Below are 18,592 nucleotides of genomic sequence, written 5' to 3' on the forward strand. Positions count from 1 at the left end.
TGCTGTGTGTTTGGTTTGTGTTAAAGTCTCATGCTGTATCGCTGTATCAGCACAGGTCAGATCTCACCACAGTTTTGAATAATGTGCAATTGTAGGTGTGGAAAGCTTCGGAAGTTGTAGGAGGAGGAGGAGAGATAATGCAACTGTTTGTGCTTCAGTCAATTGTCAGTTTCATTTTGCTTCAAAGGAGCTGCACACTGCAGTTCATGTTTGCTAATAAGTTATATACTTTTTTCCTTTTTTATTTAAGAAATGGATACATTTATTCTGCAAGGATGCCTTAAATTGACCAAAAGTGAGAGGAAAGAGGTTGTTAATGCTACAAATAAAAATATTTCAAATAAATGTTTATGCATTTAAGAATCATAGGAGAAAAAATGTATATATATTTAAAATATATTCAGTGTATATTAGGGTTAATATAAATAACTAAAACTAAAATAAAAAATTGTTAGCTTAAATGTTAACTGAAATAACTTGGTGTATTAAAACACTGAGAAAGAAACATATACACACACATACACAAATAAATAAAAAATGTATAGAGAGAAATAAATAAAAAAATAACAAAAACTACTAAAATGGTGATACTTGAACTGAAATGTAAAAATGTATATAAAAAAACTGATTCTGAATTTGAATAAAAATATAATTGTACCTCAATGAAAACTAAAATAAAATAAATGAATAGATAATAATTATGAGACATGCACTACTGTTAAAAAAATTTGGGGATTAGAAAGATTTTAAATTTTATTTAAGAAGTCTCTTATGCTCATCAAAGTTGCATTTATTTGATTGTACAGAACACAGAAAAAAAATGTAATATTATGAAATATTATTGCAATTTATAATAGTGGTTTACTGTTTTAATGTACTTTAAAACATACTTTATTGTGATGCAAAGCTAAATTTTCAGCATCATTACTCCAGTCTTTAGTGATTTATTATTAATATTTCATTAATTATTATTTTTTGTGAACCTGTGATACTTTTAAAAGTAAAGAAAGAACAGCATTTATTTAAAAAAAATATTTTGTAATAATATAAACTATCGTTCAAATGTTTCGGGTTGTTTTTTTTTTTTCAGCAAGATATGTTATATAAATAAAGTTGTTTTTTTTTTTAAAGACCTGAAATTTTAAAGACTTATATTGTTAGGAAGAAATGCAGTTTTTTTTTTTTTTTTTTTAATTCATCAAAGAATCCTGAAAAAAGTATCACAGGTTGTTCCAAAAAATATTAAGCAGCAAAAAAACAGTTTCCAAGATTAATAATAAATCAGCATATTGTTAATAAATCAGAATGATTTCTGAAGACTGGAGTAATGGATTATGAAAATATAGCTTTGCATCACATGAATAAACTATATTTTACAGCATTTATAATTAGGGGTGGGACGATACAGGTAACTCACGATTCAATTCTGTGGCGATATGTGGCCCACGATAATGATAATATCACGATTCGCGATATCTACGATATTCAATATATTGGAAGAAATTTCAGCAACGATATATCACGATATATGTAACTGAAAAAGAAAAAAATACCCATAATAAGGAAATCTTATGTATTTTTTTTAATGCCAACATTTCCAACATTGTGCAAAGAAATATGCATTTGGATAATAACTCACTGCCTCCTGGTCTTAAATGTAAACACTGTACAGCTAGACAGATAAAAGTGCATGAACATTAAAAAACAATATGAACATTAATTAACGTGTAAACCATGATACTGAAACGTCAGTAGTAAGTTACTGTAAAGTGCTTTACGTTAACCTGAACAGTGGACACATCAAGGCATATTCTTCTTGAGGAACACTAACTGTTCAGCTTGCTCAACTAGTGGGTGGGTCTTTGATTTGTTTTTCATTATTTTCCACCATTCTTCTCGCGTCTCCGTTGTTGTTAGTTAACTTGTGTTCTTCACTGGCCGCTGCTTCCGCCACTTTACCCCTTTTTACTCGAATAGCGCCCCCGCAAACAGAATGGTAGATACTGGGTAGTGACACTGACAATGGGTAAATTAATCATTTTGTGTTGTAATAAAATATTGATATTGGCCGTTAGTGTATCGATTAGGGCTGCACGATATTGGGAAAAAATTACATTGCGATATATTTTTTTCTTGCGATATATATTGCGATGTGTACAAATTCATTATGTTCATCAGGTTGTTTTGAACTGCTTAAAAATCAAATAATAATTCAAGAATAATTGGGGTAATTTTGTAAGCATTTTCAAAGAATAAAAAAAGTAAAAGTACAGTATAATCAAAACCCTGAAATAAAATACTTTTTAAAGCTTATTTTGGGTAGTTTCATAAACAGTTTGTCTCACCTTATTCACTGTCAATTCAGGCAAATCAAGGCTCTAATATGAAATTAATAATGAATGTTTCTTTTACCCTGATGAAAGGGAAATCAGCTTCTTCCTTTCACGAAAAACATTAAAAGCTTAGCCAAGATGGAGGAACAGCTGATCATAGCTGTTAAAGGGATAACATTTTTTAGCAGCAGAGCTACTGCAAGCAATTTTTAGTTTTGGAAATCCATTTATCTTTGTTTATTTATCTTTGCTGAAACTTCCGCGTCTTTAGGAGAGCGCGGGTCATGGTTGCTTAGCAACGGCAGACGCCACTCTGCCACTCAAGTTACAGAGCGCTTTGGAAAGAAGGAGAAAAACGCGTGGAAAACGCTAGGCGCGACATGTGAACGGTCCCTTAAATTCGTAGTGTTTCCGCGAGTTGTGGCAACATCTGCCAGGCACTCCCGACAAAGCACCTGTTTTTGGTCAGCAGCATCCTTTTTGTATCCAAAATACTTCCATATGACCGACGTTGCGTTTCTTTTTGCGACCAAATCTTCCATTTCGGCGCTTTTCTCCCGTCCCGCACTCATTTTGCCATGCGCACGCAGAGACTGCATGCATGAAGTAGGTGAAGCAACGTGTGCATTCTAGTTTTTAAAGAACCCTTAAATATGAGTTAATTACTTTATTTTAGACAAATATAGATCCGTGAATAGAAAGTTTAGAAATATAGAAAGTACATTTTTAAATCAGACACATATAATTTTTTTTTGCCCTGCATCGTGACTGCCACGATGTGACTATCGCGCATGCGTACATCGCGATGATGATGCAGAAACGACCTATCGTGCAGCCCTAGTATCGATTATTTATTGCGACAGAGGACAACAATATATTGCAATAACGATTTTATTCTCACCCCTATTTATAATAGAAAACCATTATTTTAAAGTGTAGTAATATTTCTCAATATTAGTTTTCTGTATTTTTTATCAAATAAATACATCCTTGATGAGCAGAAGAAATTTCTTTAAAACAAAAAACATAAAAATTCTTATAGATCCTAAGCAGAGCATGTTAATAACATCTAATAATCACATGTTTCATGACACTTTAAAAAGGAAGCGCCTTTGCACTTTATTTATTGTCTTGTTTATTGTCTAGTGTGAACTGAATTATTGACAGAGCTCTTGACTTTCGTTTTATGGCTTTGTGGCCCTAAGCATTCTCGTTCTCAGGTTACCACAAAGAGACTTTAACAGGAAGTATCACATTTGCAATTACATTGAGACCGTATCTCATATACTGTCTGTTTTCCCCCAGTGATCCTCTCTCCGTACGGTTTGAGCGGGACTCTGACGGGCCAGTCCTTCAAGCTGTCAGATCCACCGACCCAAAAGCTGATTGAAGAATGGAAGCAGTTCTATCCCATAGGCCCAAACACCAAGGAGGTCGCAGACGACAAGATGGATGACCTCGACTGGGAGGATGATTCCTTGGCTGCTGTTGAGGTTGTTGTTGGTAAGTCAGAAACTTTCAGCTATACATATTGAGAGTTCAGCATCATCTCAATTAATATATAGTACGAGTGCAAGTAATCATTTATGTGGTGCAGCTGGAGTGAGGATGGTGTACCCAGCCAACCTGGTGCTGGTGGCCCAGTCAGACATCCCGGTCATGGCCACAGTGAGCTCTTCCACCTCCTCCGGCTCTTACTCAGGAGGTCAGCACAGTCACATGATCCATGGAGATACTGGCATCTCTTCAGTCACTCTGACTCCTCCCACTTCACCTGAGGAGGCTCAAGCAGGTACCACCACTACATTCTCAATTATTGTGTATAGTGTTCATTTCATTAACAAAACTACGGTAACTGACTATATCAACATCAGTATCATTGGCGATAAAAGTCGAGACTAAAATGTAAATCTCTATTATAAAAATATTATCGCAGACTGCTGTACATGCTTCTACTACGTAAGCCTAATGTGTGTGGTTGCCAGATATCAAGAGTTCAGTTTCTCTTCTGCCCGGTATTTTGCTTAATTTTTGCAATCTGGCAACCGGAAGCTTTGATAATGATCTGAAAACACCGACAAACAAGGTTGAAGTTTATTGATCTCCATGTGAGATGTTCAGCTTAAATGAAAGTGTCATTTAGCCAGTCTGTGTTCTATCATTAGATCTTGACTTTTTTTGTTTGCGATTGTGGTTGCTGAATAAATGCACTTACTCAACCGCTATTAATAGAGAAACATCATTGCAATTTGTAATTATTGGAATCACTATTAGGAATTTTACTGTTCTAATATTTTTTGTTTGTTTTAATCAGTTTTAATAATGTGGACAGAGTGTATAAAAGTCTTTGATATTAATTTACATATTATGTAACTTATAATAAATCCGTACACTAGATGAGGTAAAATAAACCATGTGTATGAGTTAAAAATACATTTCTCAAAGGAGGATGAAAATGGACAAGGTTGACTGTACTACCAGGCAAAAGTTTTTGAACAGTAAGATTTTTATAGTTTTTTTTTTTAAGAATTCTCTTCTGCTCACCAAGCCAGCATTTATTTGATCCAAAATACGGCAAAAGCAATAATATTGTGAAATATTTTAAATGACTGCTTTCTATTTGAATATATTTTAAAATGTAATTTATTCATTTGATCCAAGATAAAAAAAAAAAGTTTAGTAAAATTTTTCTTTTCAGGATTCTTTGATGGATAGAAAGATCCAAAGATCAGCATTTTAATACTTTTATTTAGCAAGGAGGCTAAAAAAAATGATCAAAAATGATGATAAAGTCATTTGTAATGTTACAAGAGATTTCTGTTTCATAAATGCTGTTCTTCTGAACTTTCTATTCATCAAAGAAACCTGAAAAATTCTACTCAGTTGTTTTCAACAAAATAATAAATGTTTTTGAGCAGAAAATCATAAATATTAGAATGATTTCTTAAGGGTCATGTGACTGGAGTAATGATGCCAAAAATTCAGCTTTGAAATCACAGGAATAAATTGCATTTTAAAATATATTCAAATAGAAAACAGTTATTATAAATAATACAAATATTTAAAAATTTTACTGTTTTTGATTGGTGAGCAGAATAGACTTTAAAAATCTTACTGTTTAAAAACCTTTGACTGGTAGTGTAAATGAAAATTTTAAAAATAATTAGTGCTACATAAGTTACATGATTTCTCTCCGTTTGAATTCCATTGATTAATGGAAATGTTATGTTGTGTGATTTGATTTACATAATTTTTTTCTTACTACAGCAATAATGCAGAAAAAAATAGCATTTTTATTGTAGATTTTTGACATTATGTAAAAGTAATTATTTATGTAATGTATGTCTCTTTTTATTATATTTATTTTGTACAGCATGTGATTTATTTTTTTTCTATTTTTATTTATTTATTAAAATGTTAAGTGATGAATTATATGTAATAAGACCAGACAAACACTTACATTCTTTGTTGCTGTCAAAACATTTAGTTGTAATGATTTTTCCCCTCTATTGCAGTCTCTCAGCCTGCCCAGAAGTGGGTGAAACTCTCAGCTATGTCAGGCGCCTTTAATGTGGACAGCAGCAGTCATCACGGAGGCAAGATCCCCCGCCGGCTAGCCAGGCAAATGGGGGAGCGAGTCTGGCAAGAGTGCAATATTAACCGAGCCCAGAACAAGTATGAATATAAAACCTACAGCTTGACTGATGAGCCAGAGCAAATTACCTGGCAATGGGAAATTTATTCAGTAAAAACAAAGCAACTTCAAGCATGTGCTATGGTTTATTTTTTGCAGGAGAAAGTTTTCAACCATGTCTAATGGAGTTTGCGAGGAAGAAACGGACAAAGCTTCTGTTTGGGACTTTGTAGAGTCGTCTCAGAGGTCACAGTGCAGTTGCTCAAGGTATGAAATGACATGTAATTAACACAAATTAATGAATGGATGAAGCCGGCTGATGACATTGAGCTTTCGCTTTTCGTTCCAGGCTTAAGAACCAGAAACAGCGGGCATGTAGCACCCCAGGGCATCCTCCATCTGCTGGCCAACCTCCTCAGCCCTCTACCAAACACAAGATGGCGGAGAAGCTGGAGAAAGGAGACAAGCAGCAGAAAAGGCCCCAGACGCCCTTCCACCACCGCAGCTCCCTATGTGAAGAACAGCCTAACTTGGAACAGGGTGATGCTGTTCACAGGCTTTGTCTGCAGAGCCACGAGGACAGCCGCTACCCCAGCCTTCACCATGCTGACGTCACCTCCAACAAGACGCCAATGATGCACAGCTCAACTGACGAGATGGCCGGCTCCCCTCAGCCCCCACCGCTTAGCCCGCACCCTTGCGAGCGTGGAGAAGAGACGGCAGACGGCCTAAAGACTTCCTCCTCGCCCTTGCACCAACACTTCTACCCTCCTTCCTCTGAGCCCTGTCTGGTGCCCCAAAAACCCCCAGATGATTCTCTGCTAGACCCATTGCCCTTACCCTGCCCACCTCCATACCCAGAGTCCCTAGAAGCCACCGTATACGTGGGCTCTGCCATTAACCCCAACGAGGATACGACGCATAACCCCTGGAAGTACTTTAGGGTGCCTGGTGGGAGGAATACGGATTTCCACACGCCTCAGCTTCCTGTGGTCACACTATTCGAAGATGGTAACAGGGCCGGAGGCCAGGATGGTGTTGTGTCAGTCACAGAGTGAGTTCTCTAGCCTTGTGCATTCAATAGTGATATTGTGGTGTTCATGCTAAAATTACACTAAGTACCAACAGCACATTTTCTACTTTGTGAAGTGCAGTTAAAAATAAATAGTCGTTTAGCTTAGTAGAACTGAATACCACCAGTTTTTGTTTGGCAGGCAGAATGGATCCAAATCAAAACATGTCCTTGCCTTTTTGAAAAAGGAAGCTTTCTTTTTTTTTTACTTGCCTGGGAATAGGTCAGCCATTTAACATCTTAATAACAAACTGTAAAAGTAAAAGGCAAGTTACGCTTCCATAAAGAACATTACTTTGGCACTTTTGCAAGTTGTTTTGCTTCAGTGGTTGTCAATAACATCAGCCAGCTTTGATGAAAAGCTTTGCTTAGTTTCCACAATACTAATTGGTGATGTTAGTTGATGGCAGAGGCAGATGGGTTGATTTGGACCCTGTTTCTGGCCCAGTTTTATGGTGCACTCTGTGTGACCTAATGATGTTTTGCTGGAACAGATAGTGAACAGTTGCTGAAGCAATGACCACTATTTCAGCATTAGGAGAGTTTACCTTCAGGTTTTTGCTACACACTTAATGTTTTTGATTTAGTGAAAAAATAAAAAATGTAATTATCTTTTTTTTTTAATTTTTAGATTACAAACATATTAAAATATATTTTTAAATAAACACTTTAATGAGGGATGTAACAATATAAACATATCACAATACAATATTATTACGATTTAAAAAAAATAAGACTAATTAAGACTTGGGGGAAAAAATACATTTTGTATATTAAAGTTAAATTGTTCCATCTAATACACTTTGAGAGTTCAGAATTAAGAGCTCCAACCCATGTTCTTGACTTAGAAAACTTAAGTCAGAAATATCAAGTGAATTGACTTGTACCTGAACTTTGACAGAGATTCAACCATCTTTATTTGTGTTATACTGTCTCAGTCTAAATTACATTCACACTGGTGTTTTAGGAAGCCAAAAAAATTAAAATATATTAATAATAATAATAACAATTTTGCATTATTGGTATTCATTAACATTAATAGCCATATATTGTAAACCAGTTGCACTGTAAAATAAATGAAAATTAATATTTTATAGGTATATTATTTTTGCTTTACACTACAGTAGATAAATTAAAATACTTTCCTAATTTCTACACTTGAAAGAGATATTTTGAATTTGGACTGCAGTAACATTACCGGTTTAAAACCGCTAGCTGTCAGCAATTCATACTGCACTTTTATGCTTTTATTTTGAGGCAAACAACAGTAGAGCTTTATTTTGATGGAAAACTCCAGCTTCAGTGAAAACGGGCTTAAAGAAACACTTCTCTCTACAAATCTAGTGAACTACTGTAATCATCTGCCATGAAAATAAAGCATAATTTGTGGCTGTTGCACTTCCAAATACACACTAACCACAGCACATGCAATAAACACTTGTATTCAGTGTGAACTGAGCCGTTCTGAGGCGTGGATAACACCGGATCACGAGCTGATTGCCTGAACGAAGTGTGCCCTTTCTTTTGAAACGCACAACGAAAAAACTTTATGAAGGGATTGTGCTTTCGGTTTTAGTTGGTTTGACAGATACTGTGTCAAAGCATAATCTTATTATGTTATAATAAGAAGTTTAAAAATGACACTTTTTGCCTGGAAGACCTATCGTTTCATATCGTCATGTGACCACAATGATATCATGACCGTTTTGCCATCGTGATACCACGAGATTGATAATAATGTTACATCCCTACTTAATATAAAGTAGTCAGCATTTGAAGTGGATCAAAACCAAGGGGCAACCTCCCGCTCTCTCTATTGAAACCAACACGGAAGTGTCTTAAAATGCAATTCATCGACTGGCCGCTAGAGACTGGCTGCAAAAGAGAGTCAGTCCCATTGACTCCCCATGTTAAAATGGCCAACTTTACAGCAGAAAAAAGTATGTTTACAGCCTGGTTCAAAAAAATGGTTTTGGTCTATATAGCTAGTTTTGCCCTTCATGTCAACTGTGAGGGGGGTGAATTTTTTTATAACTCATCCGTTTAAGTTATATTAAGCCTTAAAGTTCAGCATAATTAAGGGTGCAGCCACTTGAGTGACAGGGGGATTGCCGCTGCTGTCACCACTGTCGCGCTAGGCGGGCGTGGTTTCAGCAACCAGCTCCACCCACATCCCGCCTTTTTGCCCATTTTTGATTATCCGGGAGTGACGCGCGGTGACGCAATTCCAAGATGGCGACGGCCGAATCCCGCCCACAACAGGCTTCAAAATAGCGCTTCAGAATCCTACGGGTGACGTCACGGATACTACGTCCATATTTTTTACAGTCTATGATCAAAACCTTTCATCGAAGTTGTCCTAAAACCAAAACAATACCTGTTCTTGTTTTAGGACAACTTTTTTGATCCACTTCAAATGTTGACTACTGTATATTAAAGTATTAAACAAATAGTTCACTCCTGAATTAAAATGAAAAAAATTTAGGTTTTTAAGGAAAACATTCCAGGATTTTTCTCCTTTTCAATGGAGATCAGTGGGTTGAAGGTCCAAATTGCAGTTTCAATGCAGCTTCAAAGGGGTCTACATGATCCCAGCCGAGGAATAAGGGTCTTCTCTAGTGAAACGAAAAATTAAATACCTTTTAACCACAAATGCTCATCTTGCACTAGCTCTGCAGTGTGACTTCATGCATTACGTAATCACTTTGGAAAGGTCATGTGTGGTTAGTTCTTCATCTGTAAACCTGGAAAACTTCATCTCATTTTCTCCTTTAACTTCAAAATCGGTCAACATCGGGCGTTTGACTTTCTTTGCATGTTCACTTTGTAAACACTGGGTCAGTACTTCCACCTACATCACGAGTGACCTTTCCAACATGACTAGGTAATGCATGAAGTCAAGCTAGTGCAAGATGAGCATTTGTGGTTAAAAATCATCATTTCACTGGATAAGACCCTTATTCCTCAACTGGGATAGTGTAGAGCCCTTTGAAGCTGCATTGAAACTGCAGTTTGGACCTTCAACCTGTTGATCGCCACTTAAGTAAAAAAAAAAAATCCTGGAATGTTTTTCTCAAATACCTTAATTTCCTTTTTTTGTCTTAAGTTATTAAGCTATCTATCACGGTAAATACAAATATGTAAGTAGTATTGGGCCAACTGATTGGTTAATCAGTATGACTTGATTCCAACTAGAGTTGTAACACAATGTTGGTTGTTTTTTCCAGGTTTATGTCCTCCTCCAAGAGGCCTCTGAAAGTGTCGGAAGAGCTGGTAAAGATGTACGAGCAAAAGAAAAACCAGCATCTCTCTGCGGCTGTGTGTGATGGAGACCAGGAGCGTGAGTCTGACCCTTACGCATTTGTGGAAGGAGACGAGGAGTTTACTTTCTCTGATAAAGACAAAAAACCTGGAACCGAGAGAGAGGCCGGAAAGAAAAATAAGGTCAGACAGTGATTCAGTGATTAGAAAATTGTTGTTTGATTGTCTTTCTCAAAGTGAGAGGACTAACTTATTTATTTTTCTTTTAGAGGGATGATGGCAGTTCGGCATCTTCTGATGGTAAGTATTACTTTCTCACACTTAATAATAATTGATAAATGATTAATTTTTTTTCTGAGAAATGTTCTCTTTGCACACAGATGCCCAGGGGTCAGGTGGTAGCAAACCACTTCCTACAACCAGCTTGTTTCATGAGACGGATCTGGTTGTGTCCATTAACGACCTGGACAACCTCTTTAACTCTGACGAGGATGACCTGACGGTTAGTACTCTTATGAACTCGCCAGTTAACTGTAATGTGGAAAGTTAGAAGGCCAGCTGTTCAAACTTAAATAAAGCGTAATATCATAATCAAATTTTCTGTAACTTTTTGCTATGAATCACACTTTGTGAAGCTCCAGCAGAAATGAATCTGTTGGATATGGAGATTTTCATAATGAAGCCAAATTAGAAACCGCTTTGTTGCTGGATCTCCTGCCTCATTAGAAAACCGTTCAGGTGGTCGTAAAGTTCTTTAGTTGCTGAACTAGGGGAACAGTAGAGCAATTAAAGTGAGTGTTTCTTTGTCTTACTCCAAACAGCCTGGATCCAGGAGAGCTGTTGGTGGAGCAGAGGAAAAATTTGGTGGGAAAGAACCGAAACCTGCAGCGCCAGACCCCCTGCCTTGTATGTGCCTCAGTTCATGAACCTTGCTGAATCTGCATCTTTACTCATACATTTGTTCTAATAACTGTTACTGGAAGTGTGTGAGCATGTTAAGTTTATATTATCCATAGAGAGAGTGGGAATTTTGCCTTTAAATCTGTATAATTTATATATATATATTTCTGTAGGGAAAAAAAAAAAATAAAATAAAAAAAAAATATATATATGGCAGTTTAAAAGTTTGGAATCAGTAAGATTTTTAATGTTTTAAAAGAAGTTTCTTATGCTCAAAACTCCAGAAAAAAACTGTAATATGGCTAAATATTATTTCAGTGTAAAATAACTCTTTTTCTATTTGAATATATTTTAAAATTGAATTTATTCCTGTGATGTAAAGCTGAATTTTCAGCATCATTACTCCAGTATTCAGTTGAAAACAGTTCCGCTGCCTAATATTTAGTTGGAACCTGTGATACTTTCTTTTCAGAATTCTTTAATAAATAAAAATTAAAAAAGAACAGCACTTATTTAAAATGGAAAACTGTAATATAATATATTAATATACATTATTAACTACCATTGAAAGGTTTGTGGTCAGTACATTTTTATTATTTCTTTTAAGAAATTCTTACTTTTATTCACCAATGATGTGTAAAATTGCTAAAAAGTGATAAAAAGACTTATATTGTTAGAAAGAAATTCTATTTTCAATAAATGCTGTTCTTTTTAACTTTTTATTCTTAAAAGAATCCTGAAAAGAAAAAAAAATCAAAGGTTCCAAAAGAATATTAAGCAGCACAACAGTTTCCAACATTGATAATGAAGTAATAAATCAGCATATTAGAACAAATGTAAATGTAATTTAGCTTTGCATCACTGAAAACTATTATTTGAAACTTTAATTTTATTTCACAATATTAATGTTTTTTTTGGTCAAGTAAATGCAGCCTTGATGAGCATAAGAGAATTCTTTAAAAACATTAAAGATCTTAATGATCCCAAACTTTTGGAGTGTATATATTAACAGTTTTAAAATTGTAAAAATATATTATTTATTTTTTAAACATCAGTTTTTTTATTTTGTTTTTTTTTAATTAAAAATATATTAAAAGATTTTGAAAATAGTTATCTGATATTGTGCAAGCTCATTTTTTAGCTAATTTTATTTAAAGTCACAACTATCTAAAATATTTTTTTTTACATTATGTTGTGATACTTAAATTCACTTGTTAAAAAAATATTTTATTTAATATAATTTTTTATTAGTTGACATAAATGTCAATAATAAAATAAAATAAATATAGTAATAACTTAAATTAGTTGCTAAAATTATTAAAAATACAACTGAAATGAAATGTTTTTCATTTTAGTGTTAATCATTTTAGAACTTAAAGTGCAAATGTTAATATAACAATTACTAAACCTTAAATTAGGATGAAAACTGAAAATAAGATTTCAAAGTATTAATGAATACTATAATAGTAACTGCTGTAATAACACTGTAACATTTTTTTTTAATTGCTTTTTGTTTGTTTTTTAAATTAGGAAATACTATAGGGTTTTAATACCAGCTATTTATTTGTTGTTATCCCAAATTTTAATGTAATACAATTCTAGAAAAATCATTGCAAGGGCTCCTACTTGAGGCTACAGACTCCTAGCTGAGCTACATGTTTTCTCAGACAAAAAAAAAAAAAAAAAAACGTTTTTGTGCTGCACAAGTCATCACAGACTGAGGAGTTAATGGCAAGCATCTGTTACCTATTTTCTATTTATAGTGCCAAAATTCTGTTCCTTCATTGTGTGTGTTTATTGATCTAGGCTCTGCAGACCTGCACCAGATGTTCCCAACCCCTCCATCACTGGAGCAGCACATCATCATGGGCTACTCTCCTATAAACATGGGCAACACGGAGTCAGCGGCTGGCCTCTCTCTTCTGGACGGGACCATCAGCGGGAACTTCAAGATGGAGGTGGAGGAGGGTTTCTGCAGCCCCAAACCCTCAGAGATTAAGGTAGAACTTAATTACCGCTGTGAATTCCCAGGGATATTTTCATGAAGAGGCATTTTGTGATGCAAGACTCTGTTTCTTTGTCATATTTTCAGGACTTCTCCTACGTGTTCAAGCCAGAGTCCTGCCAAGCGCTCATCGGCTGCTCCCTTTACGCCCCTCTGAAGACGCTGCCCAGCCAGTGTCTGCTTCCCATCAAGCTTCCAGAAGAGTGTGTGTACCGGCCCAGCTGGACAGTCGGCAAACTGGAAATGCTGCAGCCAATGGCAGCCATGACCTTCCTCAACAAGGACAGGTATGACAGCCACGACAGCCAAGAAATTAGGGATCTTTCTTCCTCCCGTCTAGCAGGTTTTAGTTTCAGTGTTGGTGGTTGTTTTGCAACAAACAAAGCTTTAATGAGACATTGAGCAATTCAAGCTTCCATCAGCTTGTTGGCATCTATGGAAGCCTAAAAGGCTTTTAAACAGATTAATTTACCTTATTTAGGTGGATGAGGGTGGGAGGTTGTGCATATTTAGCAGGTGGTGGTTGAAGTAAGTGGGTCAGGTTTTTAACAAGCACAGAACACACTCTTCTCTCCTGTTTGTGGTCCAAGCAGCTGCCAGCCCAAAACAGACATTCAATATTAATGATAGTGCAGCCTTAATTGAGGAATGTGTCCAGAGCATTGATGGCATGCGCACTCAACTTTTTGAATGTGTACCTGCATTTGTTTTAGTGTTGATGTTTTTCTGAACCCTTTCTCAAAACTAACAAAAACTAAGCTATTTTACAATAACTTACCGACAGTTTGCAATGGGATTTTAGTGGATTAATGAAGTCAGTTCCCACAGGTGAGTCAGTTCCCAGCAGAGTAACCACAGCTGTACTTTCACTTAAACTGTAAGAGAAGCAGAGAGACGTTGGCTCACTGGTTCTTTTTTTCCCTCAAACTACTATAATGCTTGTGAATTTTGTGGTTTGATCCAGATACAAAAAAGCAGTATGCAGTGTTTCAAAAATGCCACAGTACTGTTCAAACAAACATACCCAGAGGCCTCAGATTAGTTTCTCAGCAAAGAAAAAAAGGCTGAATGTGGTTTATTTTACATCTTAAAGCAGCTAACAGAAATTCTGAAATTAGTTCTGTATTTACCCACCTAATCTGTTTTTTATTGGCTAGTCGGAGCAGATAAACACTACCGTTTTATGGGATTTTATTTTTTATTTTGTAATAAATTAATACTTTTATTCAGCAGGGATGCATTCAATTAATTCAATTAATCAAAAGTGATAGTAAAGACATTTATAATGTCATAAAATATAAATAAAGTTGAAGAATCCTGAAAAGTAATTTTTTTTTTCCCCCAAAATATTATGCAGCACAACTATTTTCAACATTGCTAATAATAAGAAACGTTTCTTGGGCTCCAAATTAGCACGTTGGAATGATTTTTGAAGGATGCGACACTAAAGTAATGCTTTGCCATCACAGGAATAAAAGTATTTATTTGAATACATATTTTTAATAATAATAATATGTGAAAATGGACCACAAAACCAGTCATAAGGGTCAATGTTTTTTAAATGAATTATACATAAAAGCTGAATAAATATGCTTACCATTGATTTATGGTTTGTTAGGACAATATCTGGCCGAGATGCGATTATTTAAAAATCTGGAATCTGAGGGTGCCAGAAAATCGAATTATTGAGAAAATCGCCTTTAAAGTTGTCCAAATAAAGTTCTTAGCAGTGCATATCACTAATCAAAAATTAAGTTTTGATATATTTAAGGTAGGAAATTTACAAAATATATTCATGGAACATGATCTTTACTTAATGTCCTAATGATTTTTGGCATAAAAGAAAAATTAATCATTTTGACCCATACATAAATGCAGCCTTGGTTAGCATAAGAGACTTCTCAACATTTAGACATCTTTCCAAACCCATACTTTTTGAATTTTGTCTTGGGACATGATGTATAACACTCAAGTCTTTCTTGTGCACATCCAAAGAGCCACTTTGCTATCTGTTTCTATTGGCTAGTCAGAGCAGACATATGTTGCAGCTTTTATGCTGAATCTTTACACAGAGTTTGGCAGCGAATCACTTTAAACACTTTAAACAGAATCAGAAATCAGTTGGGAATTAGATCATGTCTCTCTAAATTTAATTGACTTGAGAAAGTTCTGACGAGGTGACTAAAGATTTCCACTGTGTGACAAGCAGAAAGTGGCGAAATATGGGTGTAACGGTTCACAAAATTCACGGTTCAGTTCAATACGACACAGTGATGTCATGGTTTTGTTGTTGTCAATTCAGTCAATTGAAGCAGAATTGCTGCTAATTCGAAAATGAAAGTAAAATGCGCACAGACTTTTACAAGACTTTATTTAAATGCGAGGAAATAAGGGAAACTGTAACAAACTACCTCACCGTCACAGCCCTACTGGAGTAGTGTTTTTCTGTGTGTGTGTGTGGGAGAGGAATGTTGCCTGTTAGGTCGTTTGGGCTGCCTTGTTGAGCACAGTGGCACTGAGAATATTATATTTTACACACTTTAAGATCTTTTATATTCAAAATGTAATAGGGTTTGTTTAACGAATGTGTATCGTTACACCCCTAGTTTTTTCCCATAATTTTAGACAAAATGTAGTTTATACTTTTGAAGGGGTCTTAAACTGCCATTTTTATTATTTTGTATTGTTCTCCGATGTCCACTTATAATGTTATCAAGATTTTTACATCAAAAACATCGTAATTTAGAATAAATGAGCTATGTCCTGTTTTGACCCGCCTCATGAAAATGCTCTGTTTGAATAGCGAATTGCGGATTGTAGATTGAAGTAAACATCCACTGCTATGATTGGCTAACAGTTGTGTATGTTTGACAGCCTACATCCTTCACAGATAGACACATAAATACACAAGTACATATCAAAACTTCTGTAATAACAGACAAAGCCAATAGTGACCAGTTACTCACACTTGTGTGGTGCGACATTCCTGTCGGATCCAATATAGTCGACTAGTGATGCTCCGATTGATCGGCCGATATTGGCTAAAAATAGCTTTTGAAAAAAAACTGTAGAAATAGGCTACAGTCAAGATCTTGAAGAACCACCAAGTTAGGGTTATAGACGATAGTATAGTGTATTGACAATAGTTAGAGATATTGCCAGTTGCTGATAGGGATGCACCGAGCCGACTTTTTCAGTCCCGATACCGATGCCTGGGCTTTGTATATCTGTCGATACCCGATACCGATCCGATACCATTTTTGAATTAAAAATAAACTGCATACCTTCCACCTTAAACCTTCCTTCCACCATGTAGAAGAAACTACAGGCACCAAACTTTCCTAAGACAAAACAGATGCAATGTATTGAATACTTATTTATTTGTTATTTAAAGAACAATTCTGAATTCAAATCGAAAATAGAATGTAATCAAATTTCTTAAAATTAGGGCTGGTCCGAATACCATTTTTTGAGCTTCGAAGCTTCGGAGGGAGGGGCTGAACATATTCTTCTCTCTAATAAAGGCTGGATTGTCTTTCTGTTTGCATTTATTATGTCGAGAACAGTTCATCCAATCGATTTTTGCTGTGGACCCAAGGGAGTGCAGTGTTGCATTTTGGTGCAATATGGAGTATGGACACATAACATGTTCAGAATTAATAAATTGTAATAGAACATTGCAAGTTGGAAGCGGCGCGCCTCACGCAGGCAGAGCTTGCTTCGAGAACAGACACTGCGCTAGTGATACAAAACACACAGGTCTGTTAAGAGCAATACTTTTTATAAGATAGCCTAACATTTTTTTAACAAACAAATCACTCCCAAATCAAAATAGCAGCGCAGTAATTATTGACACCATAAAGGGTAGGCTATTTAAATAAAGGAAGAACGAAAAAAAATGGTGCGGTGTTTATATATAAATAAATTTATATCTAAATTAGGCCTATTTGTAAATAAATATATATACATTATATATAACGTTTGTGTATATAGGCCTATATAGAAAATACATATGTCTATTATTTTGAAACCCAAAATAAATTAGGCTCAAGCATTATTAACAAACGTGTTTATTTGAGCACTTCCGTATGTGAACAAGCAGCCTACAAAATGCTAAAATAAATCAAAGAAATAATACATTTAAATATGAAACTAGCCTAAATAATAATGTTAAATAGGCTGTTAAACAAACATTTGTTGCAAAAAAATCTTAACAACCTCGACAGCTCATCAGAATTACTGGCCTGAGTCCGACCGGTCTTGTTTCTCTTTCTCTTCCCCATTACACAGCTGCTGTTTTTAATAGCAAAGTGATTACATTTATTTTCGTTTATTTAGGTTATAAAGTAAATTTAGAAATATATTTGGAACACTTTTTATTTGTTAAATTCAAGTTTTTGTTTTTTTAAAGTAACGAAGCGGCCAGCGGCAGACCAATTTAGGCTTCTCAAGTCATCACGATTTAAATTAAAATCCATAGATATTAAAAACTTAAAGCATATCACAATATTAGTTTAATCTTTTAACCTAGATAAATGTGTGCTATTAGGCACATATCCAATCGTTTGTGGGGAGAGTAAAGCTGAAGCACGCTTTGCAGGACATGGAAGCGCTGGTGCGATGTGGAACTTAATTTTTACTCATAAAGGTAAGACTAATATATCATCCGGAACTGTAAAGAAATAATTTAAATAATTCAAATCGAAAACAAAACTCTTTCATTAGCTATAAACCATAAAGATGCATTTAGGCATTAAAGGCGCATCCAGTGAGCAGATGGGGTCATGTAGCTACTATCATGTACCAGCGTCAACTTCATCTTTGTGTCAAATACTTGTTTATTAATAAATAATTTGAATATCTCCTTACTTTTTCCCACGACACATTCATGGTAATTATTTTTGCTGGGGCTTTGTGGTCAGCTTTAGCCTACTGCGTGCATTTGAACGCGGAGGCGCGGTTGTCATTGTGACAGCACAGCCCTAGTTTTGCTTCCACGATTCAAGTGAGCCCAACTGTACTTTAGTCAATTAAATTTAGTCAATTAAATTGAGATAAAATTTAAAATTTTATCTCAAAATTTTAAATCGAATGCCAACCCACCGAACGAATATTCAAATAATCTGGTCCAGCCCTACTTAAAATAAATTAAAATAAATAAAATGTAGTAGTAGAAATGAAAAAAACAAAACAAAAAAAAAAAAAGCTATTTTTTCAATATCGGGGCCGATATCCGATCCTAATATCAGATCGGTGCACCCCTAGTTGCTGATACCTTCCCTGCTGAAAAAAACAGCATATGCTGGATAGGTATGTTTTGGTGCTGGGATGCTGGTTTTAGCTGGTCCTTTGCTGGTCCATGCTGGTTCTTTTGCTGGTTTATGCTG

The 18,592-nt window shown here is 35.3% G+C and overlaps 1 protein-coding gene across 1 annotated transcript in view; it reads left to right on the top strand.

Annotated features, from left to right (window-relative positions):
* med13b (mediator complex subunit 13b) overlaps positions 1-18,592 on the top strand; it is a 47,003-nt gene that overhangs the window by 13,696 nt on the left and 14,715 nt on the right. The window contains exons 5-15 of the mRNA XM_073817651.1: positions 3,639-3,836; positions 3,931-4,125; positions 5,849-6,008; positions 6,127-6,234; positions 6,317-7,021; positions 10,267-10,483; positions 10,570-10,600; positions 10,681-10,802; positions 11,122-11,206; positions 13,007-13,200; positions 13,293-13,492. Coding sequence (XP_073673752.1) covers positions 3,639-3,836; positions 3,931-4,125; positions 5,849-6,008; positions 6,127-6,234; positions 6,317-7,021; positions 10,267-10,483; positions 10,570-10,600; positions 10,681-10,802; positions 11,122-11,206; positions 13,007-13,200; positions 13,293-13,492 — 2,215 coding nt within the window. The remainder of the gene's footprint in view (positions 1-3,638; positions 3,837-3,930; positions 4,126-5,848; positions 6,009-6,126; positions 6,235-6,316; positions 7,022-10,266; positions 10,484-10,569; positions 10,601-10,680; positions 10,803-11,121; positions 11,207-13,006; positions 13,201-13,292; positions 13,493-18,592) is intronic.

Source organism: Garra rufa, chromosome 14 (assembly GCF_049309525.1).
Source record: "Garra rufa chromosome 14, GarRuf1.0, whole genome shotgun sequence".
Lineage (NCBI taxonomy): Eukaryota > Metazoa > Chordata > Actinopteri > Cypriniformes > Cyprinidae > Garra > Garra rufa.